This window comes from Canis lupus, chromosome 17, assembly GCF_048164855.1.
Source record: "Canis lupus baileyi chromosome 17, mCanLup2.hap1, whole genome shotgun sequence".
Taxonomy (NCBI): domain Eukaryota; kingdom Metazoa; phylum Chordata; class Mammalia; order Carnivora; family Canidae; genus Canis; species Canis lupus.
This window is the reverse complement of record NC_132854.1, coordinates 675,574-693,917: the sequence shown is the minus strand read 5'-3', so window position 1 is coordinate 693,917 and position 18,344 is coordinate 675,574. Positions and strand designations below refer to the sequence as shown.

Genomic DNA, 18,344 nt, shown 5'->3' with positions numbered 1-18,344 from the left:
CAGAAGAAGAGCAACTGAGTTACATGAATTACACCACACCAGTAAGTGCGATATCCCACAGCCAGAGACTGGAGTGTGTGTGTGCGTGCACGTGTGTGCCTGTGCGAGTCCCTGGGTCATGCACAAGGCTGCTTCTGGGGCCTGGGAGGGGCCTGGGAGCACAACTGTAGCTGGGAGTTTGGGAGCCTCCCACTCTCCACACACCACCATGTATGGCACTTGCATTTCAGAAGCTGTGTGGTGTTTCCTCTGCAATAAAGATGAAATCACGGATATAAAACGTTTCAGGATTTGAGTGGGTGCCCTGTCCACCCCATTGCCTTCTGGGGTCTTGTTTTCTTCAGCGTGTGTATTTCTCTGCAGGGAGATGGGGAGACCATCTGCTCCTCTCCCGGGTCCTGTGAAGTTTTGCTGAAATGTTTTATAATCAACCTGTAACTAGGCCCACTTCCTGATCCCCAGGATGGAATGGGTTCTCCTAACTGTCAGTGGGATGAAGAGCCACCTCCCCTGCGGCTGACTGGGCCCCCAACCCCGTGCCTGCTTTGGTACGTGGTCCCAGGGCCCCCCTGGCAGGTGATGAGGGTGAGCCAGCTTACCTTCTCAGGGGCACGCTGGTGGCCGTCCCCACCCCCCTGCAGCCCAGACGGCTTGGCCTGTGCATTTTCACCCCCTCCCACTGGAAAGCACCAACAGCAGCAAAGGTTAGTTGAGTGACCCAGATGCCCTTTTGCCAGCCACTCCCCCAGGGTCTCTCGCCTGCCAGCTGGCACAAAGCCTTCAGGCAGGCCTGAGAAGCAAGGGGGTGACCCCATGGGCTCGGGGGGCCGCCGGCCACGCTCCGAGGCTGCCTTCCATGAAGAGGGCGCTGGCACAGTGGGCCGGCCCCAGGCAAGCCACCAAAGCTCCATGTTAACCGTGAAACACCAACTGCTCTTTTATTCACACCAGATGCTAATTCACAAATGTTGTGTCCCAGGCCATTTTTAAGAAAAGAGAGAGTTCTCTTTTTCAAGACTCGCAGACAGAGACACCCCGGCCACGAGGAGTGTCAGCACGAGCCTGGTGGAGCAGGTGGTGGCCGTGGGTGGACCCATCAGCCCCGTGACCACTGCAGACCACACAGGAGGAGATGCAGGTGACACACAAGGGCCCTTTATTCCCCGGATTCCTCAGGCATTTGTTCCAAAGGGGCTGGTTTTAAAGATCTAGTGTGATTAAAGACGTCAGCAGGAGGTTAAGTGCGTGCTTCCATCTGCTGCAGAAGGCACAGCCTGGCGGCCCTGCCAGAGGCCAAGGCCAGGGGCAGGCGGGCACGTGGGCTCTGTCCTCGCTGGGCCGTCACATTAGTTTTGTTGGCGTGAGTGAGCAAGTAGCATTAGTTCTGCCCAGAGTGAAATACACCGATTGTGCAAAAGATTGTGCCGCTATGTGTGGAGGAGGGCCAAGGGGCCACATGTGAGCAGGACAGACATTCTCTAGGACAGACAGTGCATTTCATATGGCAGTTAGAGTTTGGCAATGGGGGGTCAGTTAAAATATAATTATGGCCGTTTAGGCGTCGGCCCTCCTGGGAGGGCCAAGAGCAGTGCGGAGATGCCCCTGGGGACCCAGAGCCTGGCGGCGGGAGAGCTTTACTTCTCCTCCGTGGACAGGCGGTATAGAGCTTCGCCCAGCTGCAGCAGCTCCTCCTTGTGCTCCAGGTCCTGGTACAGGCCCGCGGGGACAGTGTCCAGGCCGTGCAGCAGCCCGAACAGGCAGCCCGCGATCGTCCCTGTGGCCCCGCTCTCACCTGGAAGGGAAGCGCACGTTCTCCTTGCCAAGGCCCATCTCACAGGTCCTCTGGGCAGCCCTCGCCCTTGGGCCAAACCCCAGCTTTGCTCTGGGTGCACCAATCTGGTGGATTTGCTGCCCCTTCCTTCCCTCCTTGCACACTGAGACACACGAGTGTGCGCAAATGCCTGGGCTGTCCACAGACCCACATCCACTGGGTGGTGCTGGTGTCTCTCCCACCTCAGCACCAGGAACTGAGGGGCCCCGATGTCCAGGACACACTGTGCCCAGCACGAGCTGCTGGAATGCCCTCGTTTCACACCCACAGGAGAGCGTGGGCACCAGGACGCAGGGCAGTCCTGCCCAGCCGGGCAACAGTCACAGCCACCATGGGAGGGCTTGGACCGGGGGCTACAGAGTGAGTCCTCAGGACTGTGCGCTGCCTGTACCCACAGGGCCGCCCCACGGCTCCCCCGATGCCTTGTTCTCTTGAGCTCACACTCAGATGGGCACATGAGGCAGCACCCTGCACAGGGAAGGACACATACTCTGGGGTTCAGGAGGCTGCCCTTGATGCCTGTAGCCTCGGACGTGCTGGGAGCGCACTTTGGGATGAGAAGGGGTGCTGATTGCCTGGAAGCCCAAGACCATTAAAGAAGGCAATCTCACCTCCATGACACATGGCCCGGTGGCAGAGCTCCGTCCAGTCATCCCCGGCTCCAAGGAGAGCATCATAGGCAATCATAGGAGCGTCATGGCCCCGCCGGCCCCCTCGGCCTTCCGAACTCCATTTCCTGTAAGCCTAAAGAAAGAGCTAGGGGTCAGGGGCACATAGCCATAGTAAAACCAGTGTCAGTTTGTGCCAGAGCATGCGCCTCCTGGGTTGTCCAGGGCTCTGCTGTTCACATACTCGCTGTGCACTGATGGATTACCACCTGCGTGCCAAGCACTGCCCCAGGGCAGGGGGTGACAGTGCAGAGGGAAGATCAACTTCTCGCAGCTCCTATGGATGCAGACAGTCCACAGATCACCTGACCACGTGCTGGGGTAGCCGGCGAGTCTGTGGTGACATCATAGTCCAGCAAGGGGTTAGAGCCAGTGACTGGGCTGCTGGGACACATGCAGCCCTTGTCTGAGCAGAGCTTGGGGCCAGCAGGCACCAAGGCCTAGGGTCAGGGCCCGGTGGCGGTGCAGTGATGCCCTGTGGGTGCACCATGAGCAGAAAGACTGCAGAGAGCCGGGATCTGGGAAAGTCTCACCTCTGTGCCCGAGCGACAGATTCAGCATTGGTTTGGGGCAGCAGCACCTCCATCTGAAGGACCGCACCCCTAGGCCTGCCTGCATTCCGGAGAGGCCCTTGAGGGGCACACGGAGGGGTGGTAGGGAGCACCTCTCCCCTTGAGCCTCCCTAACACCTAGAATGCAGACGTGCTGGCTGGAGCTGGGGCAGCCAGCCTGCACTACAGCTGTGTACTCAGAATGGCCGAGTAGCCACACAGAAATGTCCTCAGCGGCTCACTGCGAGGGACTTTCAACTCAGCTGTGGGCTCTGTGAACATAAGGGTAGTGTCTATCTTGGCTGAGCTACAGCGAATCAGGTCTTTCCCTTGTGCTACCAAACCCAAGGCTAAAAAAATGAATTAATTTAAAAAACTAAAAAAAATAATAAATAAAATAATTTTAAAATTAAAAAAAAAAAAAAACAATGCTGACAACATCAGCATGAGGAAGGGTGATGGTGTGCACAGCCTGATTCATCACATATGACCTCATGTCCTGGCCCTTAGAAAATATGTGGTGAAATAGAATATCTTTAACAATTACATCTTCAAAATTTCTAGCACAACCATGCTTTTAATTAGAGAAAATGGAAAGATAAAATTTTATCTGTTTGAAACATGCTTCCTCCAGGGAGGCTTCCAGGCCCACCCCCATGGTGGCTCTGGGCCCCTGGTTGCCAGGGGAGCCCCCTAGGCCAAGCCTGAGACATGGCAGAGGCGCAGTCCAGTGGCAGCGGCTCCTTGGTGGGGATCCCGGGCAGTGGGCCCTGACAGCCCATCCCCACCCCCCGACCAGGCAAGACTCACCTTGTCCCTCTCCTCTGCGTCATAGTGGTCAGGGAAGATGGCTTTACTTCCCGTGTCTTCGCTGAGTTTCCTCTCCTCCAAGTAAAACTGCCACTTAGCTTCAAAGTAGAACCAGTGCTCCTGGTATTCTGAACATAAAGAACAGACCAGGCTGCACACGAGGGCCACCGGCCAGGCCGCAAGGACGGTGGGCAGGTAGCCTTCGGGCAGGAGTAGGAGGTGGAGGCCAAGCCCCCTCCCCCTGTGATGCTCATGTCTGCAGCTACTTTGAAACAAGTGAGGAAAATGGAGACATAGGACAAAGCAACCCCGAACCTTGCTTGACTCTACTCTGAACCCAGAGCAGGGAGTAAAGTTCTTCAAAGAGCATCCTCTTGGAAATTCTGAGCCTGTATCTCTTCATGGATGCAAGGCAGCCCAGGAGGAGGCTTTTTCTCCCTTCTGGCCAATGGCCCAGCGCGCCAGTCCCAGGGGTGGTGAATGAAGAGGACATTCGTGGCAGCAGCTGGGCAGGTGCAGCTGGAGGACCGTGCTGTGTCCTCCAAGAACCTGAGAGGCACAAGCCCCTGTGGGCCCTCCAGCCCGGGCCAGCACACCGTGGCCACTGCTGCTCCTATCATGGGCAGGAGCCGAGGACAGAGCCTGGGGAATAGGGGAGGGCTGGGCAGCTGCAGACAGACCCTCAGGGACAGTCCTGGGGAGGGGCTCCAGGTCCCCAGGGAACAACAGGCCCCTGGAAAAGCTGGCCAGAGTCTGCTTTATAAAACTGAAAGCAAAGCTGACCTCAGGTTGGGGTGAGGTGACAGGGCCAGACAGGGAAGCCCCAGCTGCCCCACAGAGACCAGGGCTTGGTCCCTGCACTACCGCTTCCCTCCTGGACACAAACGTCCAAACATTAGGGCAGCCCGGGTGGCTCAGCGGTTTAGCGTCGCCTACAGCCCAGGGCCTGATCCTGGAGACCCGGGATCGAGTCCCACGTCGGGCTCCCTGCAGGGAGCCTGCTTCTCCCTCCTCCTGTGTCTCTGCCTCTCTCTCTCACTCTGTGTCTCTCATTAATAATAATAATAATAATAATAATAATAATAATAAATCTTTAAAAAAAAGAGAAGTCCAAACATTAGAATATGGAACTAGGGTCTCAGTAATTGAACATCTGCCTTCGGCTCAGGTTGTGGTCCTGGGGTCCTGGGATGGAGTCCCACATCAGGCTCCCCACAGGGAGCCTGCTTCTCCCTCTGCCTGCATCTCTGCCTCTATCTGTGTCTCTCATGAATAAGTAGATAAAATGTTTAAAACAAAAAACACGGAACTGATTTGCCAGTTGTCTTTACTGCCAGGGGATGTTGTTACCACTAAGCAGAGGGCCCTGGGTGAACAGAACATGATTTTCCCTGGAGGATTTTGGGTTTCTGTTAAAAAGGGTGTGTCATACAAGGTCAAAAAGCTCCAGATTAAACAAATTTAAAATTAAACAGCAAGAATCAAGTCTCAGGTTTTCTGACCCACGGCGGTCCTCCCCATTCCCGCCCAAGGAGCATTGCTGACGGCTGCTCTTCAGGACACCCTGGGCTAAGCCAGACCTCCGGGGGGATCGTCTCAACCCTGACACGATGGGAATGCAGCCACTGCGTAGCCCTCACTGGCCTGTTTACCTGAGTCTCCCATGTGGGAGGAGGTGATCCCCCCTGGGCTGGACACATGACCAGCCCGGTGACCCCGGGCAGCGTGCTCACTACAGAGAGCCCCAGGGTCGGAAATAAGGTGATTGTGCAGCTCTGTTCTATAATTAAGTTTATAGAGGGACACTTAAGTTCACCGTGGATGTGAGGCTCTCTGATTCTCATGGGAACAAGCCCTGGAGATAAGAGTTTCCCAGCTATGACCTGGCACAAGGAGAAGCAACGTTCTCCTTGTGAAGTTGTTCTGGAAGCTTCTTGAGAGACATTGAGAACGAGTCCCCACTCATCAGAGGTGACAGGAAAGTGACTCACTGGCTCTCTATCTCCAGACTTCAGCCCTGAGCTAGAAAACCAATAGCTTTGCCCCTGCACTTGTGCCTTTGGTCCCACTACCCCGGGACAGACAGGATAACTATTCCAGAAACCCTCCAGGACAGCTTCCAAACTTTCAAGGTCACACGGAGCTGCCTATACTGCTCACAGCACCCATCCCTCCCCGAGGGGAAGGAATCCTGCAGGGGAGTGGCCACCCGAGGACAAAGCCAGAGTTTCTGAGTCCTGCACCTGCCTCTTGAGTCCGACCTGCCAGGCCACCACTCACCCAACTGCCAGCAACAATGCGATCACTTAGGACCTCTGCTGGTGCCAAAGACTGTGTGAGCCCCTTGATGGCGGGTTTGGAGTCAGTGGAGACAGACACGTGTACCCATCTGGTCTCCGTGGCAGCAGACCTCAGCCTCCAGGCAGGCACAGCCATCCGTAAGGTGGAGGAGCAGTGTGTCCCTTGTCCTTCTCCAGGGAATGGGCTACGTAAGGACCATCTGGAATACTGAGCCTACGTGTGCACCCCTCTCGTCTTTCTGGCTGCTGTTGACAGCAGGAGGGTGGGGTCTCTGCAGAGGGCTGGGGGCTGGATACAGTAGCTAGCACGGCGTGTGGTCTCCTGGCATGGCATACTGGGCCCCTGGGCGGGTGTTGCTTCCTGCCAGGAGCTCCTGGGGCCTGTTCACAGGAGGATGCCCTCGGTTTCACTGTGGGGCAAACAGACCTCAATGTCTCTGGGAGCCCGGTCCATGCAAACCTCCTCTGAGTGTGAATTAAACCAACCCATTTCTGGGGGCCAGTGTGAGTGTGACAGGGAGGGAGGCCAGGCTCACCTGACAGGTGCCGGATGGTCTTTTTACAGTATTCCTCAGCCAGCGGGACTGTCCGCATCATGTCTCTGCCCCACTGCTCCAGTGGCTTGCCCTGCGCAGCATAAGATGCAAACAGGGCCGTGCACAGGGACCCGAGAAAGCCTGTGGGCCAGACACAGAGGCTCAAGGTAGGCTCTGCCCATAGGGTGCTTCCCACTCAGAGGGTGCCACACCTACCTTGCAAAGGCGGTCGATTAGGGGGACAGATGGCCCTGAGCACAGAGGACAGCCCGCCGGGCCAGCCTGAGGTGCAGAGCCACACAGAGGCCACAACCACCTGGGAAAAGGCATGGTCATCTCCGGAGACCCCCTCGATGGCTTGCGGGCCAGTCTGTGAGGCCTCACTATGGGCTGGGAGTGAGGGTCCCGCTGTCAGATCCATTACTGCCCCGACCACCTGCTGTCACCCTGCCCCCTTGTGGGGTATCTAGCATCTGGGATGTGCACATGGCCATAAGGCCCTGACGCTTGCTGCCAGAGGTGGCTGGAAACTTGTACAGGAGTCAATGCCCTTCCTGGTGCTGCCCACATTTGACCAAACCCTCAACGTTCCATCCAGTCTTAAGTTAGAAACAAATTACATGAAACAACCCTTTAATAATAACATTAGCTAATCTCGACCCAGACTCTTTTGCTGGTCATATTGTCTCCAGATGCTCCTTGCCATCATGGTCGGGGCTTCCCAGGCACCATCCACTTCCAGTTGAAGCCCCAGTGAGCCATGGCTCTGCCCTGAGTCTTCCTAGTCAGCCCCGGTGTGCCAGCTGCTTGAATTCTATGCCCTTCACACAGACTGAAGGGTCTAAGGGACGTGGCCCTGCGAAGGTGTGGCCAGGAGGGCACAGAGTGGTCCTCACAACCCCAGAGCCACACCACTTATAGGGGGAATTGAAAGTGGCCACGAGGGGTGCCTGGGTGGCTCAGTGGGTTAAGCATCTGCCTTTGGCTCAGGTCATGATCCCAGGTCCTGGATTCAAGGCCTGCATGTGGCTCTGGGGCTCTCCCTCTGCCCCTCCCCCTGATCAGGTGTGCATGCTCTCTCTCAAATAAATAAATAAATAAATAAATAAATAAATAAATAAAAGCAAGCTTTTTTTTTTTTTTTTTTTTTTAAAGATGAAGTGGCCTTGAAAGTCGCAGGAGAGCAGCTGGCAGGCTGTGTCAGGGGCTGGGGAGGGTGTGTCACTGCCATCAATCAAGAGTGTTTACAGGTGTATGAGTTTCAAGTCATTCTTTTTTTAAAATTAGGAGCTGACTGACTCTCTAGGTCATGAGTCACCATCATGCGCTGGGGCCCCACCTGTCCTCCATCTCTGTGATGGGCACACGGTGGGGAACCCTGGGCACAGCTGGCTTGCCTGCTCCCCAGAGCACCAGCCAAGAGGGGTCGCTCCATGCACTTTTTCCTTGTGCACAAGGAGGCCTGGCTCTCAATACCACAGTCACCACTGTGACAGGTGGGGAAACAGAGGCACGGGCGTTGAGGTGGTCCTGCTCATGTGGCCAGTGAGCACTGGTCTGGTTCAGACCCTCACCCCCACCCAGTGTGGCACCTGGCAGCAGATGGCAACAGAAATGCTGATGCCCATGAGTCAACCAGATCCTCACTGCATCCAGATAACTGGTGCTTTTCTTTTCCTTTTATCCTGGCGAAATGACACTGAACCTGCTGAGGACTCTTCCCACCCCAGTATCATCACACTCAATGCCAAGCCTGCTTTTAGGTCAAAAGCAGCGTAAGGGATCCCTGGGTGGCGCAGCGGTTTAGCGCCTGCCTTTGGCCCGGGGCGCGATCCTGGAGACCCGGGATCGAATCCCACGTCGGGCTCCCGGTGCATGGAGCCTGCTTCTCCCTCTGCCTGTGTCTCTGCCTCTCTCTCTCTCTCCGTGTGACTATCATGAATAAATAAATTTAAAAAAAAAGCAGCATAAGCGGAACTGAGATGCAGAAGCCTGCATCCACCAAGTAAACAAATCGAACAGTGGGTACAGTTTCAGCGTGGTCTGCCTGTGGAGACATCACCTGTGGGGTGGTTGTGGGTCATCCTGCCGCACTCGATGCTCACTTCCACTAGGGTCTCCAGACGCTCAGGCTTCCAGTACCGCATGCCGATGCACATGGCTTTGGTGGCAGCTCCGAATCCTGAGCCTACTCGGAACACAGAAGACCCAGTAACACCATCTCTGGCAACCTAACTTTCACAGATAACCCACAGATATAAACAAATTTATGTCATGTTTATCATAGCATCATTTGAGTGTGAAAAACCAGCAGATGACCCCAGTGCCCAACAAAGACAAAAGAGTAAGTAAGTTGCCAAGCTTCCATATGCTGGGATGTTACTTGGGCATGAAACACAGAATTTTTGATGGTTAGGGACGTGCTCATAAGGTGCTCCCACTGGGAAGACGCAGGACATGGAGCTGCACACCCCGCGTGCTTGCATCAGACATGTCTTGTCTCTTTGTAGAGCCCAGCTGAGTTATCACTGACATGCAGCCCATGGCGTGTCCAGGTACTGGGGTTGGAGGCTGCAGCAAGGGGCACGCAGACACTAAGCTCATCTGACAGATGGGCGTCTAATGCTGACGGTGCTGCCAAACGGGCTCTCCTAGTGGTGGTCATGCTCCTTGTCCCACTGGCGGCTCCCCTGCGCCCTGGATGCTCTTCACCAGTGGTCTTCCCATTCAGCACACGTGGTACTGTCTCAGCACGGGTTTCACTAGCGTTTCCTCTAAACCAATGGGGCTGAGCGTGTTTCCATGCACTTGCTGGCCACCCCCATTCCTTCTGTGGGGAACTGCTCACTTAAATATTCCTCATTTTTGTTTTGGGCTGCTGAGTATCAGATGTGTGCTTTGCAACTATTTCCCCCAATCTTTGGTTTGCTGTGTTATTCTTTCAGCAGTCTTCTGGGGAGCAGGATGGATCAGGGAGCTCATGCTCCCCTCAGCTCCCTTGGGGAGTCATGTACAATTGGTTCCCTTTCTTCTCTAATGCTTTGGAGGACTTCCCTTCTTTAACCCTGCTGGGCATCTGCCGTTTATTTGGAGACTTTAGGCCATTTACATTTGATGTGATTACTGATGGGATTAGGGTCAGGCCTGCTATACCGCCCTTTGTTTCCTTTCGTCTCTTGTCTGCCTGTTGGGTTGAACATTACAGAGCAGTGAGATCAGCTGCCAACCTGGGTGACGATTCCTACCACTTGGAGGATGGTGCCTGCCACCAAGAGAGGAGCCTCAGACCTCGGCCCTTTTCTCTGGTCTGGAGTCACCGAGGAAGATGTGACAAAGAGACGCATGGCTGGCGCTTCCCTCCCTGGACAGAGAAGACGTGCGGGGAGATCCACACGGGCTGTGTGCTGTCTCCCACAGCAGAGGGTCCCTCCTGAGGCTGAGGTGCGGCAGTGGGCTGCACACATGCTGGTACTGCAGCTAAGACCCGCTCTCCCCCTGCGGGGCGGAGGCATCAGTGGGGCTGGTTAGGGCATGTGATGCTCATGCTTACACAGTACACCCAGAATACAGAAAGCTTTCCCCTAATGAGGTGGAGGACTCCAAGGCAGAGGGACAGCCTCGCACGGGTCTCCCCAGATGGAAACATTCTGGGCTGGGCCCTGGCTAGGCAAGGGGGCAGGAGGGCACAGGCCACCTGTGGCAGTTTCCCCAGCAAGTATTTCTAAAAGATTCCATTTTCTCTTTTGTTTGCTTGTTAGTTATAACTGTTTTGTGATGTTAATGACTGCCCTAGGGCTGAACCACCCCATGCCTGGGACAAGCACCCTGTGGCCGCAGGCCTCCACCACACTGTCAGACACCTGCTCACAAGCATTTGATAAACTCGAAGAGCATTACTAGTTTTTTAAGTCAATTATCTTTCAAAGAGATTCAGTAGTAAGTTAAAACTCTCCCCTATTTAGCCACGTGACTGTGATTCCCGCCACACTTCTTCAGTACTTTCCTCTTAGTGTTAGGTTCATTCTGCGGAATGGCGGTTGTCCCTTTGCCTTTCTTATAGCATCACTCTGCTGGTGATGGATCCTATAGCTTCTGTGTGCCTGAAATAGGTTATTTGGCCGTTAACAACAGTATCTGTAAGATACTGCTCTGGGAGTAGAACTCCAGGGTGAAGCTGTTTCCTTCGGTGCCTGGATGACATCACTTTCCGACGGGAGACCTGCACCCTCCTCACCTGGGCTGTCAGCATACACTGCACTCTTCTCCTTATTATTGGTCTTGAACAGTTGGATTGCCATGTGCCACGGTGTAGCTTTCCCATGTTTCTTGTGCTTTACCTGGAAGTTATGAGTTTCTTCAATCTGTGGGTTTACGGTTTTCAACAAATTTGGAGATTTGGGCACTAATTTTTTTCTTTTTGGTTTTATTAAAATTCAAGTTAGCTAGCATACAGCGTACTATTGGTTTCAGAGGTAGAGATCAGTGATTCATTCATCTTATATAACACCCAGTGCTCAGTCCATCGCGTGCCCTCCTTCATGTCCACCATCCAGTGATCCCGTCCCCCCAACCTCCCCTGCAGCAACCTTCAGTTTATTTCCTAGAGTTAACTCTTACGGTTTGTATCCCTCTCTAATTTTATCCTATTTTATTTTTCCCTCCGTTCCCCTAAGTTCATGTTTTGTCCCTTAAATTCCTCATATGAGTGAGCTCATATGATAATTGTCTTTCTTTCTCTGACTGACTTTAATTCACTCAGAGTAATACCCTTCAGGTCCATCCATGTAATCGCAAATGGCAAGATTTCATCCTTTCTGATGGCTGAGCAATAGTCCATTATATATATAGACCACCTCTTCCTTATCCATTCTGCTGTTGCTGGATGTCTGGGCTCCTTCCACAGTTTGACTATTGTGGACATGGCTGCTGTGAACATTGGGGTGCAGGTGCCCCATTGTTTCACTATATCTGTATCTTTGAGGTAAATTCCCAGCAGTGCAATTGCTGGGTCATAGGGTAGCTCTATTTTCAACTTCCTAAGGAATCTCCACACTGTTCTCCAGAGTGGCTGCACCAGTTCACATTCCCACCAACAGTGCCTGAGGGTTCCCCTTTCTCCACATCCTCACCAACACCTGTTGTTTCCTGACTTGTTCATCCCATTCTGACAGGTGTGAGGTGGGTATTTCATTGTGGTTTTGGTTTGTATTTCCCTGATGCCCAGTGATGTGTCTGTTAGCCACGTGTAGGTCTTCTTTGGAAAAATGTCTATTTATGTCTACTGAGATTTTGGCCACCATCGCTTCAAATCATTTCTTTGTTCCCCTTTGCTCTGTCAGGGACTCTGTCACAGGCAAAGCTACACCGTGGCGCATGGCAATCCAACCGTTCAAAACTAATAATAAGGAGAAGAGTGCAGGGTATGCTGACAGCCCATGGCTCGCTACTGCTCTTATCATATTTTTGGATTCTTTTTTTCTCTGTGTGTCCCATTCTGGGTTGTTTCTATTGCTGTGCCTAGATAGGAAAATTTTCTTCTAAAATGTCTAATCTACTATTAATCTCAGCCAATGCATTTAAAACCTCAGACACTGTAACATTTTTTCTGGAAATGTGATTTAGGTTCTTTTTATAAATCCATGTCCTTAACTTTTTCAACCTATGGAATATATAATATTTTATATCTGTTTGAGAATTCTAACATTTACATCAGATTTCATTGGTTTTGGTGGTGTCCATCCTCAGTATAAACCCAAAGGGTGGGAGGAAATGCCTGGGTGGCTCAGCTGTTGAATGTCTGTCTGCCTTCGGCTCAGGATATGATCTGGAGTCCTGGGATCGAATCCCACATCGGGCTCCCTGCATGGAGCCTGCTTCTCCCTCTGCCTGTGTCTCTGCCTCTCTGTGTCTCTCATGAATAAATCAATAAAATCTTAAAAAAAAAAAAAAAACCAAGGAGGGGTCCATTTTCAGCATAAACCCAAGGGGGTGTCCATCCTCGGCATAAACTCCAGGGGGGGTGGTTCATCCTCAGCATAAACCCAGGGTGGGTGGTCCATCCTCAGCATAAACCTAGAGGGGCAAGTTCATCGTCTGTAAACCCTATAAACCCAGGAGGGGTAAGTCTGGGACCCCAGGAGCAGGTACCCAAGAGGCAGACACTCTGCCTATGTAAATATATCACCTATAAACACATCAAAGCATCCTGGAGACATTTATGCTGCACAAAGGAGCCCCAGTAGATCCCCCTGTCATGCAAACCTGCGATGCTGCTGGTTAGTGGGACCAACACGGGTTAGTATCCAAGTAGCTCTGCAGCACGTGCTTCACAAGGAAAAGAAGGCTTTCCCTGACCCTTCTCATTGAAAGGTGTATGCCAGGCAAGGAGGTAGTTGTCTGGCTTCAGCTGGGAGCAGCCTTCCAGAGTAGCTGGATCAGCCCAATGTTCTGGAAGCTTCTCAAGGACTTCCACATAGCGCTTCACCATCTCCCGGTACAGGTCATCCAGGCACCAGTAGTCTGGGGAAGAAGGGGTGGGGCAGGGTCAGATTGAGGAGGCCCCAGCGAGCAGGGACCACACAATGGCAGTGAGCTTCATGTCCCCAAGCTGGTAGAAGAGAAGGAAGATTCTGGAGCTCCACCTCACGATCCTGGCTCCCTAGAGAAGTGTAGCAGACAATTCACTCTAGATCTGACTTACAATTCAGACATTATAATTCGTTGTGCTTCTCATTCTGGTTACATAGGAGAACTGAGACAGAACCCACAATCTTCATTTCCCTCTAACAATTCCTGCTAACGCGAAGAGAGGCTGGCCTGAAACCTGTCTGTTCCTCAGGCTTCTAAAATCTCGTGTCTCCATCCTGGGAACTGAGGCTATGAGGCAGGCATGTGTGTGATGGCGTTCTGGGGATGAGCACAGTCTCAGCCCTCGAGGATCACAGAAATGGAGGGTAGGGGGGCTAACATGCTGCCCACCTGCTGTCCGGGATGCACGGCCCCTAGATGGTTGCACATGCCCCCACCCCTACCCACCCAACACCATCAGACACTGGCAGACACCATCAGGCTCTTACTTGTCGTGCTGGGTTTCACAGGCAAAGCTCAGTGGGTTATGCCACTTGCCCAAGGCCAGAGGTGGCAAACGGGGTTCGATGGCAGGGCCTCAGCATTCCTGCATTACATAAACGTACAGTGAGGTGGACAGAGGCTTTGTAGCTCCAAATTTGGGGCTTAGTGTGCCTGTTCCATCAGGGAGCAGAGCCGGGTGGTGAGGGAGCCTCTGCGCCAGACCTGCTGGGTAGGAACATGGTGCACGGCCAGTGTGACCTTTACAGCCACCAGCAAACTCATTCTGTACCCAAACTGCATTTCAGGCCTCAGGAGCCGGGGTTGCCCCTCTCCTGCTCGAGGCGCACACCCCAACTTTGAGGGGCATGGGGGAGGGGAAGAGGCTGGGAGGGAGGGAGGGAGAGAGAGAGGCAGGTCCCCTCTCAGCCACCCCCGGGCCGAGATCCCAGCATGGAGGTGTGGGAGACAGGTACGCCGCCACCTCTCCCCCTGCTGCTGCCAGTAGGGCAGGTGGGCCCCCGTGCCCTGGAGGCAGGACTTGGTCCTCAGTCCTTCTGTCCCTAACTAGGCAGCAGGCATCCTATGTGCACACCGTGCATGGCCTGATTCTGAGTTGGGGTGGAGTGTGGGGCCAGACGCAGGTGTGGGGCATGCAGCTGCTGGGCCTGTGAACCGCCAGGATCAGCCCGGCTCCAGGTCACCAGCACCTCTCGATCCAGGTTTAGGAAGCCTGGCCTTTCCAGAGGCCATTAAAGAATTCATTTTATTCTTGAATCTCATCCTTCTCAAGGAAAAACTTAAAAACCTCCTTAAAAACAAAATGGCACCAGTCTCCTGCTTTGTTTCAGGTTAGAATTCAAACTAGAAGCAGAGTTTTTGAAGCTGCAATGCCTGGGACCCACTTGTCAGGGTTTCTCCACTCCATACAAAGCTCTTCAGCTCATTCTTCTCCACCTCCCCACCCTGTCTCCTCAAAGACAAATCCGCTCATGAAACCAAGGTCATGATAAAGAAAAGGCACAATATCCTTATCAAGTTGCTTTGTCACAAAAATGTCAACTTTTCAAAATGCAGTTACCGTCAGGGGGCCAGTGATGGAGGAAGAGAGAGAGGGGAGTCTGGACAGGCCTCTCTGGTTCCCATGTGGGCCCGGCTCCACCTCCCCTGCAGGTATGGTCATGCCCACAGCACCTGCCCTATCCCCCGTGGGCTCGTGTCCCTATTGCTTCTGAGCGGCCATGGCAACAGGCTACCTCAGTTGGCCATGGCCATCGGAGCTGCTGACCTGCAGGCCAGGACATTTAGAGAAACAGACATTAACCTGCCAGGAGCCATCTTCCCTTAATAATGTATTAAGTGCCCATGCTGCCCTACTTAATCTCAACCCTGTGACGAAGGCATCAGCTTCCCCATGCACCCTGCAGGAGGGGAAGCAGGCTCAAGGGTTCTCGGGTCAGGGGGGGTGAGCCAGGAGAACCAGGCCCCAGGGCCCCCGAGGCAGAGCCTCCGTCTCATCCTTGGGTGACCAACACAGGACCACACACAAGAGGGAGCCTTTGGTCAGTGTGTCTAGCAAGCTGGCTGGGTGAGCTGTGTTTACTGGATGGCCACTCACCCCATGGGGAATGGGGCACTGCTTCCCAGGCCAGTGTCTGATCTCTTCCAATCTGCACTTTCGAGAGACCCAGCCCAGAGGACCAGGTCCCACGGATGTCCCGGACTCCCACATCTCACTCACAGTAGCAGGACCACACAGCCACATAGCTGGTTGAGCCATGGCACGGAACAGTGGGACATGCATTTTCAACCCATGGTTCCACTTTGTGAAAGTCTGTGTTTTTGGGAGAAACAGTGAAGAGCCACTAACCATCGGGGTCCTTCAAGCATCCCAGTCCCTGCTCGGACACTCACTTGGTCATAAGGCATTGGGCAAGTTACCCGGCCTCTCCGTGAACTGCTCTTTGAACAACTGTAGTCATGATGTCACCTTCAGGGTGATGTGAGGGTCAGATAATGATGCACATAGAGTCATAACAGTGCCTGGCAATACTCAGTGCCACATCAGCATCACCGTGAATATGGCTCAAAAGCCCCTTTTATAGGCTACAATTTGCTATTTATAGAAAAAAGATCCAGCTCTTTGACAACTAAATTTAAATAGAATTTCAATTTAGTGACTTGAAAACAATATGCCTGCTTGTGCTTCTGGAGGCTGAGTCATGGGCGGTCTTCACAAGTGTCTCCTCGTGGCCAGCCGACGGGAGGGGGAGTTCACGTCTCTGCTTAGAAACGATACCCCAAGCACCCCCGCCCTCCCGCATGCACATATTTCACGTCGGGGCAGATTATGTCCTATTTCTGTCAAGAGGGCCTAATCTAATCTCAGAGAGCACGTCACAGTCAGGAGGACCTGACCTCGCTGGTGTCTGTCCTAGGGGTGCCTCCACAGGCAGGGACAGGCCACAGACTCTGCCATTCACAAAAGGCACAGGACACACGGAGCGCGTACACATGTGCTTGGCGTCTGATACCGTGGAGGGAGAGGGTGTAGCAGTCAGGACCAGATGTGTGCAGCCCGAACAGGCCAGCTCTGCTCAGGGGGGGAGCACGCCCACAGTCGGGCAGGCACCCCTGCTTCAGCGGCCAGAACGCAGGTTAGCCTGGGAGCACGAGAAACTGGAAATATTTGGATGTCACAGTTGTGTAAACTCAGAAAGGGACCTCACCACACAACGTGCTGGACGCTACCTTATCTGTGGTGCCTCAGCCCTCACCCTAGTTATTTTGGCACCAGCTGCGGGGCAGATGGCATTCCTGCAGGATGAGCACAGAGCTAAGCTGAGCGAGCCCCCAGTTTGGGGCCCAAGGCCAGGCCTCAGTGCCTGCACCATCGCCCCAGACATTCGCCATGAGACCACACACTACCGACATGCACAGGTACCTTGTCTGGAAGCCATGCATGATGCACTCACTGCTTCCCTGAAAGTCGTGCAAAACCCTGTCCTACCATCCACCTGCTCCTTGAAGAGCAGTTCTGGAAAGTCTCCGCCCTGGCCAGCCGCTTTCACAGCATCTTCTCAGGACGTGTTTGTGTGTAAGCAGATATCTGGGTCCTATTTTGGTAGATGGCATTTTGACTCAAATTCACTGGGATTTAGAAATAATCCCCAAACTATTATAAGAGGTCCAAATTTGAAGTGGGCTTATTATTTTCTATTCTTTTGAAATAAAACCAGAAGGCTTAATATCTGCAGTGAAAACTCAAACCCTCTCCCCAAACAGCCTCAAAGTGGGAAATTCATCTGGTTTAACTCTGGACACAGACGCGAGCGAGAGGCCACTGTTTCAGAGGCTGAGGGCAGACATGTGGGGTGACAACCCAAAGGGACCTTGAGTGGCACATCTGCGGGGGCAGGGGACGCAGACGCCTGCAAGGTCGCCCCTTTCAGCCACAGCACCAGGTGACAGTCCGTAGAGGGGCCGTGGCGTCCTTGGGGCTTGGGTGCCCACAGGAGGGCTGCAGTCCACCAGCTTACCTGTGGTCAGGGCCCCGGCTGTCGTCAGGTGCATGATGGTGTTGTCACTCACCCACCACTTCTCTGGGGACGGCTGGTCCAGGTCCCCGCCTGTCTGCGGCTCCTCCCTGGCCTTCCTGCCAGGGGCGCCGCTGTCCTTGCGGGCGTTTCTGTGCCCCAGAGCGTCCCCCACGGCCCCCAGCAGCATGGCCGCCTTGAACTTCTCCATTGGGAAGCAGCTCTTCTGGCCACCGGGCCGCAGGTGCCCAGCCTCGTGCTCCGCGGCGTTCAGCACGCCCCCGACCTCTGCGATGGTCACTGTGCAGCGGCCAGGCACGCCTACTCTGCTCCGCGGTGGCACCGACGACAGGCCCCAGCCCCTCTGTGCCCTGCGCCTGCCGAGGGACCACGTGGAAGGCGTCAGCACAGACGCAGGCTCCACGCCCAGCAGCCCAGACGGCCTCTGCGACAGCTGCAGCCGCTTCCCGCTGGGCCACGACCTCCAAGCACGAGCCCTTGCCAGTGTTCTGGAAGACGTGCATGCAGCCGAGGCCTCAGGGTGGCGTTTACGCGGAGTGAGCCCGTCACAACCAGCACTCTGCACACCGCCCCGCCAGTCCCAGTCGCTCCTGTGCTTTCTGCCTGGACAGCTCTGCCCTTTCTCAAATTTCAAGTAGGTAGGACCCTACACTCTGCGGCCTTTGCGTCTGGCTTCTCTCACTTAGCAGAACGCGGAGTTTCATTCATTCCTTGCAGTTTTGGGTTTTGGGAAACTTTTCTGATTATGAGCTGTGTTTGGTAGGAAACCTAGAAAATGTCCAGGACAAAGGAGAGAAGCACCCCTAGCCCCAGTGCAGGGGCTCACGGGGCTCACCCATGCCAGGCTCCGTACTGTGTCCAGACAACCCCAGACCTGTGCAAGAGACGCTCAGCGGCAGGCTAGGGTGTGAGTAGGTCTGAGATCAGGAGTAGGAAGCAGCCCCCTACCTGCTGGCCCTGACGTAGGTCCACGCCTCCCCCTTGCCCCTGGGGCCTGGTCACTCATCAGACCAGAAGTGGAAC

The 18,344-nt window shown here is 54.1% G+C and overlaps 1 protein-coding gene across 2 annotated transcripts; it reads right to left on the bottom strand.

The window, feature by feature from the left end:
* Nucleotides 1-912: 912 nt before the first annotated feature.
* Nucleotides 913-17,902, bottom strand: LOC140607795 (inactive ADP-ribosyltransferase ARH2-like). 2 transcript variants are annotated; one of them, XM_072782321.1, is made up of 7 exons: nucleotides 17,304-17,902; nucleotides 13,051-13,215; nucleotides 8,759-8,884; nucleotides 6,697-6,837; nucleotides 3,861-3,988; nucleotides 2,443-2,575; nucleotides 913-1,792 (listed from the first exon to the last, which is right to left on the bottom strand). In XM_072782321.1, exons 1-7 carry the CDS (start codon nucleotides 17,509-17,511, stop codon nucleotides 1,635-1,637), a joined length of 1,059 nt encoding a protein of 352 aa, XP_072638422.1. In that variant the 5' UTR covers nucleotides 17,512-17,902; the 3' UTR covers nucleotides 913-1,634. The 2 variants fall into 2 exon arrangements, with proteins under 2 accessions (XP_072638422.1, XP_072638423.1); XM_072782322.1 differs by lacking the exon at nucleotides 13,051-13,215 and having other exon boundaries at nucleotides 17,304-17,847.
* Nucleotides 17,903-18,344: the final 442 nt, after the last annotated feature.

What these genes read in the sequence shown, in the direction of transcription:
- LOC140607795 (XM_072782321.1), bottom strand. Translation starts at nt 17,511, where the DNA reads ATGGAGAAGTTCAAGGCGGCCATGCTGCTGGGGGCCGTGGGGGACGCT. An exon ending in AGCCGGGGCCCTGACCACAG is followed by an intron (nt 13,216 to 17,303) that starts GTAAGCTGGTGG and finishes CTTCTTCCCCAG; the next exon opens with ACTACTGGTGCCTGGATGAC. An exon ending in TACACCTTTCAATGAGAAGG is followed by an intron (nt 8,885 to 13,050) that starts GTCAGGGAAAGC and finishes TGTTCCGAGTAG; the next exon opens with GCTCAGGATTCGGAGCTGCC.